General features: G+C 36.2%; 1 protein-coding gene across 2 annotated transcripts in view; it reads right to left on the bottom strand.

Moving 5' to 3' along the window:
* ATP2B1 (ATPase plasma membrane Ca2+ transporting 1) overlaps positions 1–15,597 on the bottom strand; it is a 65,548-nt gene that overhangs the window by 28,718 nt on the left and 21,233 nt on the right. For both annotated transcript variants that reach the window (XM_003783365.3, XM_003783364.3), the window contains exons 6-11: positions 12,136–12,174; positions 10,940–11,101; positions 8,851–9,065; positions 5,787–6,029; positions 4,076–4,317; positions 1,012–1,249 (exon numbers count right to left, since the gene is read on the bottom strand). In XM_003783365.3, coding sequence (XP_003783413.1) covers positions 1,012–1,249; positions 4,076–4,317; positions 5,787–6,029; positions 8,851–9,065; positions 10,940–11,101; positions 12,136–12,174 — 1,139 coding nt within the window. The remainder of the gene's footprint in view (positions 1–1,011; positions 1,250–4,075; positions 4,318–5,786; positions 6,030–8,850; positions 9,066–10,939; positions 11,102–12,135; positions 12,175–15,597) is intronic.

Raw genomic sequence — 15,597 nt, 5'->3', positions numbered from 1 at the left:
TAGCAACTAATGCCTCCTTATCCTTTAAGACTCAGATGAGGTAATTAACCTTCTAGGAAATCTTAATTGACCCTCCAGTAGTTAATAGAGCATAATGTTTTTTAAGTACCTATGCTATAGACAGAGCTGGGATGTGAACACATTAGGTCTAAGGTCTAAAGCTCTATATGTCTAAAGTTTTTTTTTTTATATATCTGTCAAATGACAGCAATATTCATATCTCATAAAAGTACGAAATAATATACTTTAGACTAGGTTGGAAGCTCATATTCTTAGCTCACATAGCATGCTCTGCATATATCCATCTAAGGTACCAACATCCTGGGTTGTAATCATCACGTTTTTGGTCCATCCCCACTCAAGACAGTGATTTCTTTGATACTTGGGACCAGAAGTAAAAATTCTTTATGTCTTTTGTACCTATGATAGTGCCTAGCACACTACACAGCTGTTTAAGAAACTTAAAAAAAAAAAAAAACAAATAGGGGGAAAAGATGATTTTAAGAATAAAAGCAAAGCCTAAGATTACATGCCATTCAGTATGGTAGCGACTAGCCAGAAGTTTACATAAAATAAAAAAATTCAGTTTTTTAATTGCACCTAATTCAGTTTTTCTTACACACTTCAAGAACTCTGCAATCACAGAGGGCTAGTGGCTACTCTATTGAACAAATAATAGAGCACATTCTATCACCAGAGAAAGCTCTACTGCACAGTCCTGATCCAGAGCCTATGAAGTTGAATATCAATTGAAAAATGTACTCAGTCTAAGGCACTGTACTTATGGTGCTATTAACAGAGGATCTCAGAGGAGGTGATTAAAAGCCATAAAAGGAAGCACATGTACCATATGTACCATAAGCACTACTGTTTCACTTATCTTGACACAAAAAATATATAATAAAATCACAAACATTAAGAATTTTTACTAGAAAACTGATGACAGTTTAAGCCCAGGGTCCTCTACAGTCAGGAGAGTCTGCGTATGCAGAATACAGAAGGATTCACCACCTCAGGTCTCACAGGGTCTTCAATCCCCACCACGGCGATGCACGTAAGGCCGGTGACAATATCGTTTTCATTATCCCACTCTGGTTCCGGTTCTCCTGCTGGAAAATCTCTGAATGCAAGACAAATGGTTCTCAGGCCTTCCGATGCCATGGGTTCGATCACAGTTTTTACAATATCATCCCGATCTCTTGGTCTGAATACTTTTGCCTCACCATTAGCACTCAAGATTTTGAAACACCTAAAAGGAAATGTTGAATCCAAGCATCAATAATCAATAAAAATAACGGTTAACACCATTTAAGTAACCGGAAGGACTAGAAATGATACCTAGAATTTAGAGAATTATGTATGCTGCATTTTTAGAGACTTGTATCATATCATATTTACTTTCCACTTTCCCCTTTTACACTCCTAATCTGTCTGGTTTTCATTTGACAGTTCTTCACTTTATCAGCTGCCCTAGAAATTCTCTAAACCTTGTCTTTTAGAAATGCAGTGCTTTTAAATATTCACAAAGAATCCCTGTAATAAACTATATCATGCCTCACCATTTCGGTAAGAGTAGGCATTAATTTTAATTAACAAAAAAAAGAAATCACAAATATTGTCTTCTTTTAAAGTAAAAGACCCAGTTCAGATGCTGCTTCATCACCTATACTGTACTGTTTTAACCTTAAAAAAAAAATTAACTTATTGCTAAAATAAGGATTCTATCAGAGTGAGAAATAATGCCAAAATAGTTTTATTTTCAGTGAAACTAACTTTGATCTTTAAAAAAATTACATACTAAATAAAAATCGAACTGCCTATGTTCTTAGTGAATGTTTGTTTTTCACAAGGGCTCCATATACTCCTCTCTCCCTTGCTGATGCTACCTCTTCCCGCTTCTGTGCAGGTAATTCCCAAATCCACACCAAACTTCCATCACAGCTTAAAAATTCCACCCAGAGGTTGTCCCAGTACCTTAACCCTAATGCGCATAAGACCAGACGTCATCCCCACCCTCGTTGCCCATGTGATTGGCATCGATATTATCTCAACCATTTTGACATACGCCCAAAATTTCACTCAAAGACTTACTTTTTCATCACCTACATAGTATCAGCTCCTAAGTCCTATATATTTTTCCTCCTGAATGTGTTCCCTCCTTTTTATTTTCCCTGCTACTACGTTCTTCTTTCTAGAGTTATTGTAATAGCGATAACCTTTTAACTGATACTTGTCTCCAGCCCATCCTTCCACCTCAGTCTACTTTATTCCCTGATGTAAGAATTATCTTTGATCAGGATGATTCCACTACCTGATGAAAAAAAGTAATTCAGTTGAATTATCTGGCTTACTTAATTAAATTTTAACTGCTCATCCTAACATGTAAGAGTTTCTACAACAAAATGTAAACATTACTGTGGGAACATTTACTACACGCTTCCTCTACACCAGGCTCGGGGTGGGGCATTGTGCATGCATTATTTTATTTTTATTTCATGGTCAGAGAGAAAGTGGTCATCAATGCTTTTCCAGTGGAGAATAATGGAAGCTAAGGGAAGAACCCTCCCCAGATAGCAAAGCTACTTAGTTGCACAGGAGAAGTCAAAGCCTAACTGGTTTTCACTCAAAAACCTCTCCTATACTACCTGTCCACCCAGCAAGCCAGGGATGAGATGGATTTCTAACCTTCCACACTGAAATCCAAGTGCACTGTGGAGAGATAAAAGCTCTCTACAGCCTAGGTGCCACAAAAGCCCACCACTACCAGCAGAACAGTACCGACTAGATATGCCCCCAATGCAACCTACACACTCTCATCTCCTTTCCTCTGTGGTGGCTCCCTTCACCTTGATGTTCTTACCTCATACTAATACCCATCTCAAATGCCACCTCCCTATAGTGTGATCTGTCATCTGAAAACTCTGCAGCCATTTATCATATATTGCCTTTACAGTTATTTATTTTCATACTTGTCTCTTCAACCTGTTAGACTACAACTGTCAAGTGTTCATAGAGATAATGTCTCCTAATCCCAATGTAAGCAAATTAAAAGTAGTAATATTTTAAATATTATAATTTCAAATTAATTCCAATTTTCAAAATTGCTCTTCAAAGTGTACTTTTAAAAAACAGTACTCTACTTCTCTATTGGAATTAAAGAAACCAAAACAATTCTAACACCTTTAATAACAGATAAACATTAGGGAAATCATATGTAAACATAAATGTCAAAACTGAAGCTACCAGTTTGTAAAAGGACAGTGAAGAAAATTACTATTCAAAATGACAGGAGATATTTAAATACAACACTGCAGCAGCATAATATGATAAACTTCACTTAGATACAAAAGGGAAATTTTCAAGATCTAGTTTTTATGCTTTGCTATTCTAAACATTAATCTATGATTTATTTAATTGCATTTTGAGTCTACTATCTACAATGCAGTCTTTTTTTTTTTGAGACAGAGTCTCACTATGTTGCCGTTGGTACAGTGCCGTGGCGTCACAGTTCACAGCAACCTCAAACTCTTGGGCTTAAGTGATTCTCTTGCCTCACCCTCCCAAGTAGCTGGGACTATAGGCGCTTGCCACAATGCCTGGCTATTTTTGTTACTGTTGTCATTCTTGTTTGGCAGGCCCAGGCTGGGTTCGACCCTGCCAGCCTTGGTGTATGTGGCTGGTGCTGTAACCGCTGTGCTACAGGCACCGAGCCTACAAATGCAGTCTTGAAGATAGAAACTTGGGTTTTTCTTTACCGAAGACCTTTACTTTTTATAATCATATGTAATGAAGATATTAGTATGTCCAAAAACAAATATCAAAGTTTACTTCATTACATCTACCAGGCTGAATGCAATGGGCTTGTTTTCCCTATAACCCAATACTAAGAAATAAGAGAAGCTAGAGTATAAAAATGGCAGAATACCATGGGCAACTATCTGGATACCATAAAATATGCTAAGCAGCTCTGAGGTCCTTATCAAATGTCTGATGTTCACAAAAAGATAATAGCAGTAACAACATAGTAGGTTTTCCATAAAGCAACTACAGTCAGCATTTATTCATTTACTCTTACTTTTTCAGAATAATCTCAGATGCACCCTTGCTGAATATTCGATAACTTCCATCTGAATTTTTCAGGACAGTACTCATGGACTTCCTAACAGAATTGAAGGTGTAGACTTTGTACAGTGCTTCTTCTGGTATTTCATTTCTAACATCCTGATAATCCCGTTTTAAATCCAAAAGAAGTCCCAACAAGGCACATTCAGTTTTATTACCAACATGACGAGGTAATCCACCCTCTTTCTCTGGTGGCTATAAGAAAGAAAGGTTTAGAAGCTAGTAATCTTGTTTCTACATCAAAATTTAATTAATAATGTATAACAGAATGCAACATTCTAAAACATATTATATAGGAAATGTCTAGTCAGTATTTCAAAGAAGGACATAGAAGGTAAAAGGACTTTGGCATGAGAATAATAATGGACTCCAATCCCAGCCCTACCAGTTATGTATTAGCTACGTGAAATTTGACAATTACCCAACTACTGTGGTCCTTGGCTTCAGCATCTGTAAGACAGGAGCACTTCTGACCCCCAAATTAAATGATGTAAAATGTCTAAAGTTTATAGTTGTTTGATACATACAGGGTGTTCCAAAGATTGCCTATAAAGTTGCCATACATAGAGAAAATGGAAAATTGTAGCTAAATGTACCTTTATTTATGAAATATTCTCTATGTGTTGGCCATCTCTTTGTGGAGACTTGATGGGCAACCTTTGGGACACTCTGTAAAGTGGTACTTAATTTGAATCCCTTTCTTCTTCCTATATTAAATGATTCAAAATTAAATTCACTTTACCAATTTTTATGGCTTAAAATTTAAGTATATGCATTAAATTAAGTACCGTTGCCTTGTATGTATTGAAAAGCTTATTTCCTTCATAGTGCCTTCATAAATAACTACCTTATATAATCATTACGGTGGTATTAAGGGCAGATGTGATTGTCTTTATTTGACAAAGAAAGCAGAGCTAGGACACTCAGCTAGTAAAAGGCAACAGTAGCTCTAGACCCAAGACCCAGTAACTTTCCAGTCCAGTCATCCATTGCACGTATGTCTTCACTAATCAAACAACTTGGAAGGTTGTTTTTGTTCTTGGTCTTCATCCACAAATCACTAGAAGATACGTCAAGTCAAACATAACTTCCATGCTTTCTACGGTAAATAAATTTTTAAAACTTGCAAAGTTAAAAATACTTTATTCTAAGGTGGCACAAGGTCTGTATTATGTTAGTTCTAGAAAGGTCTAAGGACCAACGTACTGGTAACGAACTTCTGAGAAACCAAATGACAGAGCATATTGCAAGCACATCTAAAACGTGTTTAAGTTGAAATATGGCTTCAAAATCTTGAGAAAATTGAGAGTTGACTTTCTATAGCAAGACAGCCTGGTCTTTCACAAAATGAACTTAATAAGAATTTAAAATTAAGATCAGGTTTTGGTTATAAGGTTTGACAGTTTCTGAACACAGGAAATTCAAAACAATGGAGAACAATACAAGTAAATGAAATGAGTATGTTGAGCAACAGACCTCACTTGTAAACAGATAATATTAAAAAAAACTTACGTATACCTAATATACATATAAAATGTGGATATATGCCTTTCACAAACTCAACATAATTACATATACGTATAGTCTAAATAATTACAAATAGTCTAATAATTACAGACTTAAAAGTTAATTTTCACGTATATAAATTATTAAAGAAACCTTACCAATATTTTTGATGTATAAGCACAATTCACAGAAATTCCTGTTACAAGATAGGACAAAATATTTGGTGGAATAGCTTCTGGTTCAGGAACCTTTTTATAATGTTTTTCATTTATGTAAGCTTGAACAACTGTCATTCTGTTCATTGTCAGTGTTCCTGTTTTATCTGAACAAATGGCTGTAGCATTTCCCATGGTTTCACAAGCATCCAGATGTCTTACTAAGTTATTGTCTTTCATCATTTTCTACAGTGACCAAAAAAAAAATTAAAATATCCAGTTAAGCTACAAATAAGACAATTACCTCATTACATTAAAATGATTAAAAACTGCTTTAAAATCAGAACTGAAACTCTTTGCTTTATATAGTTACTCTGTACAAAATGCCAATTTAATGTTGGAAGAATTTTAGCATATTTGGCTAAAGAGATTACTAGCTTTTTGTGGTTTCAACCACCTTACTGCTGTATAACATGTCTGGGTAACTGAATTCAGATATCTGCACCCATATGCAAATCGCGCTCATCATATGCCTCCAACATTACAAAGAGCAATGACAATCTGTACTGTTAAGTACTTACAGTAGCACTAGAGTACATTGCAAGATTAAACCTCCTTATTAAGTGAAAAACAAAAGATTCTTATATCAGTCTTCAAGAAAAAAGTAGCTTTTATTGGCTAAAATAAAGGGTAGGTATGTATTTGCTTGATTTTTGAGTTGTTTTTTTTTAACTCTCATGTATTGAGTTGCCTATCAAAACCAGAATGGGTCATTTTATTTATTCCATACCCTGCAAGACTTATTATTTTCATCCTTAGGGTTAAAATGTGTCTCATCTCTTTCTCTCTCTTATAACAAAGACTGTTTCTAAAAAACCAAGACTTGTCACTTTAGTCCCAAAGCATTTATAATTAATTCTCAAAAAACTTAATGATGAACGAGTTAAAATATATCAAGGAGTTACTTTACAAAGTGTTTTCTGTGATGAGTAATATGCAAATACTACAAAACACTGGTTTCTTAAAGAAATAAATATGGGGGAGAGATGTCTACTTCCCAAATTACTCATAATTTGCATATTAAATATTAAAAGAATGAAGTAATTTTCATTCTTTCCTGCAGTAAAGGATTTTGCAAAATGCTAACAGAGGACCCTATAAAGACTATACCTTTATGAAATGACAGTAATAGGTAATATTAGGACAAAATAAACATTTAATGAAAGCCTAAAGAACAACAGTTAAAATGTTCTTATTCACTTTCTATTTAAGAAATACAAATCACCTAGTACTCTGGGAGGCCCAGGCTGGCAGCCTGCCTTAGCTCATACTAAAAATAGAAAAACTAGTTGGGTGTTATGGTGCACACCTGTAGTCCCAGCTACTCAGGAGGCTGAGACAAGAAAATTGCTTGAGCCCAGAGTCTGAGGTTGCTGTGAGCTATGACGCCACAGCAGTCTATTCAAGGTTGACTGCCTGAGACTATGTCCACCCCCCTCCCCAAAACCCCACAAATCAATCCTATCAATTGAATCAATTCTGATCAATTGAAAAATTAGTATCATTAATGACTATTCAAAATGAACTAATGACAATACTGGTAAAATGAGTATCCAATGTGTCTGAAAGTTACATTTACTCCAAATGTTTCTAATTATAGTAGAATCTCCATAGTTGACAACCTCCCTACATGACCATCTCCTTAAGTTGATCTAACTTTCATAGACAAGACATGTACCACATGATCAGTACAGTAGACCTAGTTGGTTATGCTGACCACCTCATTATGTTGACCAGTTTGGTACAGTCAAATTATAGTAGTGGTCAAAAAACAGAACTTAGAGGTTCTACTGGATTTTATAACATCAAAGAAAAGGACAATTAGATGATGCACTGTATTTCTTCATCATTTTGATAAATTTACAATTTTATTTTTCAAACAAAAGCTCTTAAATGCCTGAAAAGAAAGTAAACAGTAAGCAAAAACATTCTTATCAGAGCACGTCTAATACTGGAGAGTGCCAGAGCAGAAACTGTGACTAATTACTTTATACTGCACGCTGGCAGCAATGTTACTCAAAGAGAACTGCTAATGAACATCTGAAAATTTATAAGAACAGCATCGCTCAGTTCAGCACAATTTTTTCTTAACCTGTGAGACCATTTTGAAATGGAAAATTCACCTTTTCCATAAGATAGAAAACTGGTAAAAATAAACTAGCAATCTTCAAACAGATTATTACTTCCGGTAAACAGCAATAAGCAGAGCCATCAAAGCTCATTTTTTAGAACTTGGAAAATAAGAAGGACTGAGTTGCTGTAAATCGAGTGGTTAGCAAAGGTGACATTTGAAGATACTTGAATAGAGTAAGACAGCAGCTTATTCCAAGGAAGGAAAGAGTGGGCCTGAAGGGAAATCACAGCTGGGCTGCCCGAAAACCAGCAGGAAGGCTGGTGAGGGCGGCCAGACGAGGGAGGCAGGAGAGGACCGCTGAGCAGTCAGCAAGAGCCAGACTGGGCAGGGCCTCACAGGCCACAGAGAGGAGGGGTTTGGATTTTACACTAAGCATGGATTAAAAAGTCACTGGACGGTTATACATATGGAAATAATATGATCTGATTTTTTTTTTTTTTTTTAAAAGAACATGAGTCTGATTACAAGTGTGAAGGCTAGATTGTGGTCCAATTGTGGGGGTGGAAAAGTGGAAATAAGAAGGCCTGAGAAGGGAGGATTTGAGTAAACCCTCTTTGCTCCTGTACCACAGGCAAATGACAAAACACTCTCATCTTAATTTTACAAATGGGAAGGAGAAGGTGACATGACGATCACACAAGGAAAACTAGGCTGGAACCCTGCCCAGCAGAGCTGTGCTGACTGTGCCTAGGTCTCTGCACAGAGACACTCAACGGTGGGAGGTGCAGGGAATACAGAACAGCACTAGGAGAGGACACAGTATACATTTCTGAACAGTTCTCCACTCTGAGAGCCAGAAAAGGAGTGACAGGATGAGCATTTCAGCTGAGGCTTTCAACATGGCACAGCTACACTTAGCTACTTTCTACTTACCTTGACCGAATAAGCCAGAGAGATAGTGACTGCAAGGGGAAGACCTTCTGGCACTGCGACCACTAAAACCGTAACTCCAATAATGAAGAACTTCACAAAATATTGTATATAAATCGGTGTGCACTCAGCAAGCCATGGTCTCTTCTGAACCCAGAAGGTATCAATAACAAAGTATAATACTAAAATGATAACTGTGATGGCAGACATCAATAGACCTTTCAGAATAGAAAAAAAAATGTAATTATTTAAATTTCTGGATACTACCTACTGCCAGTTACATATTATCCACTGTGAGGAGGTGTGACTGGCTTGATAATATTTGCTTTCATTTCTCTGAGAAACTGTCACCTCTTTTTGGCACCTAACTTATCACTTGACATTGACAGATTTAACTTTTGCTTCCAAGTATAGCCCTGTCCTCAGGAGAACTGGGAGAAAAGCATTTAAGATTTTTTCTTAGACTTAATTGTACTTTTGGCCTTCTATTAAAGCTGAGACAAAATAATATGCAATGACAAGGAAATATATAAGTTTATCGTAAGCTGGTGCTTTACAAGCTCAAGAGGCAACCTGCTTAATGCTGAAATAAGAGGTGGGTAAGAACCTGATTGGTGGGGAGACTTGGAATTAAATACTCAGCCCTGTGGTAAAAAAAATACATAAAATTATATTATCTGAATTATTATAGTAGACCCTCCATAGTTGACCACATCTCTACAATGACACCTCCTTAAGTTGACCTAAATTTTCACAGACCAGATACGCACCATATATACGGATCAGCATGGCAGGCCTAGTTCCTTATGTTGACCACCTCCATAAGTTGACGGGTTTGTTACAGTATGTTGGGTGGTCAACTTACAGACTTTCTACTGTATTTACTTTTGGTTTGTCCTTACTGCTTCAGTAACAGAAAGCCAAGAGTTAACCAAGTGTTAGAAAATACTTTACTTTGCAGGATACTTAGTCTCTTACATATTAAAAAATACGGCAAGTCTACATATCTTGGTCTAATATCCCAACTTAATATCTAATAAATGATTTCATCACCCCAAATCTACCCTTTCCCCCAACAGTATATGAGTCAGTGTTACCATTTGGCTATATATGATAAAAAAGTACGTGCTATCAAATACATTTATGGAGGACAGAGGCAAAAACTCTACTTTTCCTATCATACTCCTATAAAGTAGTAAAAAGATACAGTTTAAGTGATTTTAATAACATATGCTGATTTATCCACACAGCAGTGATCTTTCAAAAAGGTAACGGTGCTGGAGGACACATACTGTTTTGACCTAAGAGCTTTGCTCCCCTCCCCTCAAACACTTCAGTAATTCAGTAACTGTAGCCTCACTACAATGATTCTATTCATCTGAACTAAATTTTAACATTTAGAAAAATAAGTTTTTTTCCACAGATAACCAGCAGAAATATGAACAAAATGTGTGATAACTTTTCTTTGTATGAAAATACAGGGTGACCATACAGTTCATGTGCAATTTAAAACAGACAAATATTTTAAACTGAACATGAACTTTATGGCCACCCTATGTAATTGGATAACTTGTACTGAATACCCTCACTGGTAGTCTTCTTTCTACTGCTCTCAGAAATTCAGAGATTAGTGTATGGACTTGAAAATAGGGCAGACTTAGACACTACAATTGTCCCCAGATTTTTAGAACCTATGATAGGTTCTGTAGGTTTGTTCTTAAGTTGAATGTGTACCTAAGTTGGAACAGGTACTTCTATCTGCTACCTGTAACAGCTTTCGTTTGTAAGTGTGAATCATATGCCCACTGGAGCTTCTGTTCACAACTCTGAGTTGTCTATAAGCAGGATGTTTGCAGTCCAGGGACGGCCTGCAATCCTAGCCGGTCCATGTAGCATGAGCTTGCTGACAGAGGTCAATTCACTCTACATAAAAGGGGGAAACAGCCCATAAGCTGCAGTGATATTATGAGTGTTTATAAAATTGAAAATATTTATAATTCTCCTTTTACTCACAAAGCAACAATTTCCAGCTGTAAACAGAAAGTTAGCATATTTTAAAATAAAACACCTTACTTTCTTCTGTATGTTATACCTGCTTTGCCAATCTGAACAGCCAGTTTTGTAAGTTTCCCTTGTAAAACAGATTTTTCCTTTTTTGGCAAATTTGCTTTCTTTTTGTCTTTTTCATCACCATCTCCACCTTCCTCGCTCTTCAGTGGCTGCATTTCCATGGCTGCACCATCCTGGGCTTTTGCTACATTTAAGAGCAAACACAGTATCACTACATTTTAAAGGAATATATAGATATTAAACATTTCAAAGCAACTAAAAAAAATCAGTTTCTTACAGAAACTAGGAAAGGTACAAAGGATTCAACTTTTGTGTGTGTCTACAAAAGAAACAGACAATAGTGATGTTAGCTTGTGAAACTCTGTATTAGATTTAAAAATGTTGTCCTAGGCAATAGGGATGAGGCATTAAAGAAATACAGGATCCTTAAACTGAGAACTAAAGAACACGAAATCATTTCCTTTGCTGAGTGTTACATTAGGTAAGACCTAAATACCATAAATCCCTTCCCTATAATTTACAACCATAACGTAAGGATTAGATATAATCTTGAGAAATATGTATACATTTAGATATTTAAATAATGCTAAATATTTATGCTATATACTTTGTTTCTTATGCATTTTGATACCAATTATATAATAACCAATGTTAAAATATTTGAGATGCTTAAGCTGAAAGTTATCTGCATAAGCTTACTACAGGTTAAGCATCTCTAATCCAAAAGCCTGAAATGCTCCAAAAATCTGAAACTCTGCCAGCACTGACAAGATACTGCAAGTGAAACATTCCACACCTGACTTCATGTGACAGATCATAGCCAAAACTTTGTTTCATGCTTTCAGCCCAGTAAAATATTGTATAAAATTACCTTCAAGCTCTTTGTATAAGGTATGTGTAAAATATAAATGAATTTTATGTTTAGACTTTGGTCTAATCCCCAAGATGTCTCATTATGAATATGCAAATATTCCAAAATTAGAAAAATATCTGAAATCTGAAATACTTTTGGTTCCAAGTATTTCACATCATGATTTAAATCTAACACTGTACAGACAACATAACTAAAGTACTGGCTGAAGAGAGATTTACCCAAGTTAACATACATTGATTTTCCCTGCCACATGCATCCTACTTTTGTATACAGTACACAGATCTATCTTTGGCTACAATGAAAACAAGCACAAGCTCACGGTACTTTCATCCTCTTGAATTTACCTTTGTTGCGATTCTCAATAGCTCCATCTTGTTTCTTATCTGTAGGAACAAAATGGGAATTAAAGCTTTCCCAAAGAAATGAATACAGCCATGCTAAATTATGCAGAGGTAGTTCACATTTCTATAAGCAAATTGTTACACAATGGTGTATGTGTTTGTCGAGAGATTAGAAAACATTTCACTTATAATGACCTGCTGAGTCCATCATTCCTTAGGCTTTACCCAGGGAAAAATACTCCAAAATAATTTAGGGCATCTATACTTGTTTGATTTCTGCATATGACTTTACTCTTTTAGAAGCTGTAATAAAGCCAAATATGGTACAAAAGGGTTATAAACTAAACACAGATATAACTCTAAGAAAGCAGAGAAGGGTAGGAATGGAGAAGGAAGGAGGACTGTCAATAAAAGCCAACAGACACACAGGAGAGCTCTGACAAGAGAACAAAAACCATACGTACAAAAGATAAAAGAGGCAAGTTAATAAAACTAGAATATGAACGTAGAGAGCAAGCCAGTGAGACCACAAGGTAAGGTAATTCTCCAAAGTAGCTTCACTCTGAAGAACACAGAAAGAGGAGCATGTCCGAGGGAATGAAGTCATCAAGGAGGGACAGTTCACTGCCTGGAGTAGGCAGAACACCACATAAAATGACAGAGGCAGCAGCGCCATTCAGCCTACTTTCTTCCAACTTCTTTATCAAGGAGAGCTATCTTCAAACTGGAAAACATGGAACAAATATGGTCAAGAAAGAACAGAAGCTCAAGATAGGTAAGGAGATAGTAAGAGAATACCCAGCTACTTTCAGTGAGCTCAAGTTTGGAGAGACCAGACGGTCACATGGAGAGACCAGAGTGTCACAGTTCAGGCCACTGCGGAACTGAGACAGATTATCCGGGACTGCTTCTGAGTAACTGCCAAAGTAGTCAAGGCAGTGAGAGAAGAGATGGAAGTCCACAGACAGAAAAATAAGGTACTGTTTACCAAAAAAAGAAAAAGAAAAAAGTATAGATAATCAATTATAGAAAATTATAGACCAGTATCACTAATGAATATTGATATGAAAATATTCAACAAGATCTTAACAAACAGAATCCAGCATCACATCAAACAAATTATATACTATGACCAAATGGGCTTTATTTACCCCAGGGTCTCTCTCAAGGCTGGTTCAATATACATAAATCTATAAATATAATTCATCACATAAATTAAAAAACAAAGACCATATGATTCTCTCAATTGATGCAGAAAAAGCTTTTGATAACATTCAGTGTCCCTTCGTGATCAGAACACTTAAGAAAATTGGTACAGAAGGGACATTTCTTAAACTGATAGAGGCCATCTATAGCAAACCCACAGCCAATATCGTATTGAATGGAGTTAAATTGAAATCATTTCCACTCAGATCAGGAACCAGGCAAGGTTTCCCATTGTCTCCACTGCTTTTGAACATTGTAATGGAAGTCTTAGCCATCACAATTAGGCAAGAAAAGGCGATCAAGGGTATCCATATAGGGTCAGAAGAGATCAAACTTTCACTCTTCGCAGATAATATGATTGTATATCTGGAAAACACCAGGGATTCTAATACAAAACTCTTAGAAGTGATCAAGGAATACAGTAGCGTCTCAGATTACAAAATCAACACTCAAAAATCTGTACCTTTTATATATACCAACAACACTCAAGCTGAAAAAAATAGTCAAGAACTCTATTCCGTTCACAGTAGTACCAAAGCAGATGAAATATTTGGGAGTTTATCTAACAAAGGATATGAAAGACCTTTATAAAGAGAACTATGAAATTCTACGAAAAGAAATAGCTGAAGATGTTAACAAATGGAAAAACATACCATGCTCATGGCTGGGAAGAATCAACATTGTTAAAATGTCCATACTCCCTAAAGCAATATACAATTTTAATGCAATCTCCATTAAAGCTCGATTGTCGTACTTTAAAGATCTCGAAAAAATACTTCGTTTTATATGGAATCAGAAAAAACCTCAAATAGCCAAGACGTTACTCAGAAATAAAAACAAAGCAAGAGGAATTATGCTAACAGACCTCAGACTATACTATAAATCGATAGTGATCAAAACAGCAAAATAAATAGAGAGGTAGATGTATGGAACAGAAAGAGACCCAAGAGATGAACCCAGCCACTTACCATTATCTGATCTTTGACAAGCCAATTAAAAACATTCAGTGGGGAAAAGATTCCCTATTTAACAAATAGTGCGGGGTGATCTGGCTGGTGACCTGTAGAAGAGTGAAATGAGACCCATACTTCTCACCATTAACTAAGACTGACTCTCACTGAATTAAATATTTAAACTTAAGACATGAAACTATAAAAAATACTAGAAGAAAATACAGGGAAAACTCTTGAAATAATAGGCCTGGGAGAATATTTTATGAGGAGGACCCCCCAGGCAATTGAAACATCAAAAATACACTATTGGGACCTGATCAAACTAAAAAGCTCCTGCACAGCCAAGAACACAGTAAGTAAGGCAAGCAGACAGCCCTCAGAATAGGAGAAGATATTTGCAGGTTATGTCTCCAACAAAAGTTTCATAATCAAAATCCATAGAGAACTCAAATGTAATAGCAAGAAAAGAACAAGTGATCCCATCTCAGGGTAGGCAAGGGACTTAAAGATAAACTTCTCTGAACAAGACAGGTGCATGGCCTACAGACACATGAAAAAATGCTCATCAGAGCATTAATCATCAGAAAATTCAAATCAAAACTACTTTGAGGTATCACCTAACTCCAGTAAGATTAGCCCACATCACAAAATCCCCAAACCAGAGATGTTGGTGTAGATGTGGAGAAAAGGGCACACTTCTACATTGCTGGTGGGAATGCAAACTAATATGTTCCTTTTGGAAAGATGTTTGGAAAACACAAAGAGATCTAAAAATAGACATGCTATTTGATCCTATAATTCCTCTACTAGGTATATATCCAGAAGACCAAAAATCACATTGTAACAAAGATATCTGTACCAGAATGTTTACTGCAGCCCAATTCATAATTGGTAAGTCATGGAAGAAGCCCAAGTGCCCACTGACCCATGAATGGATCAATAAATTGTGGTGTATGTACACCAGGGAATATTATGCAGCCTTAAAGAAAGATGGAGAATTTACCTCTTACATGTTTACATGGATGGAGCTGGGACATACTCTTCTTAGCAAAGTATCTCAAGAATGGAAGAAAAAGTATCCAATGTACTCAGCCCTACTATGAAACCAATTTATACGTTTCTTATGAAAGCTATATCCCAATTATAGCCCAAGAAGAAGGGGAAAGGAGAGAGGGAGGGATAGGGGGGAGAATGGGTAGAGGGAGGGTAATTGGTGGGACCACGCCTACGGTGCATCTTACAAGGGTACATGTGAAATTTACTAGGTGTAGAATATAAATGTCTTAACACAATAACTAAGAAAATG

The sequence above is a fragment of the Otolemur garnettii genome, unplaced genomic scaffold (assembly GCF_000181295.1).
Source record: "Otolemur garnettii isolate 467f Iridium unplaced genomic scaffold, OtoGar3 scaffold00007, whole genome shotgun sequence".
In the NCBI taxonomy this organism is placed as follows: Eukaryota; Metazoa; Chordata; class Mammalia; order Primates; family Galagidae; genus Otolemur; species Otolemur garnettii.
The sequence above is the reverse complement of the archived record's forward strand: the minus strand, read 5'-3'. Positions and strand labels throughout refer to the sequence as shown.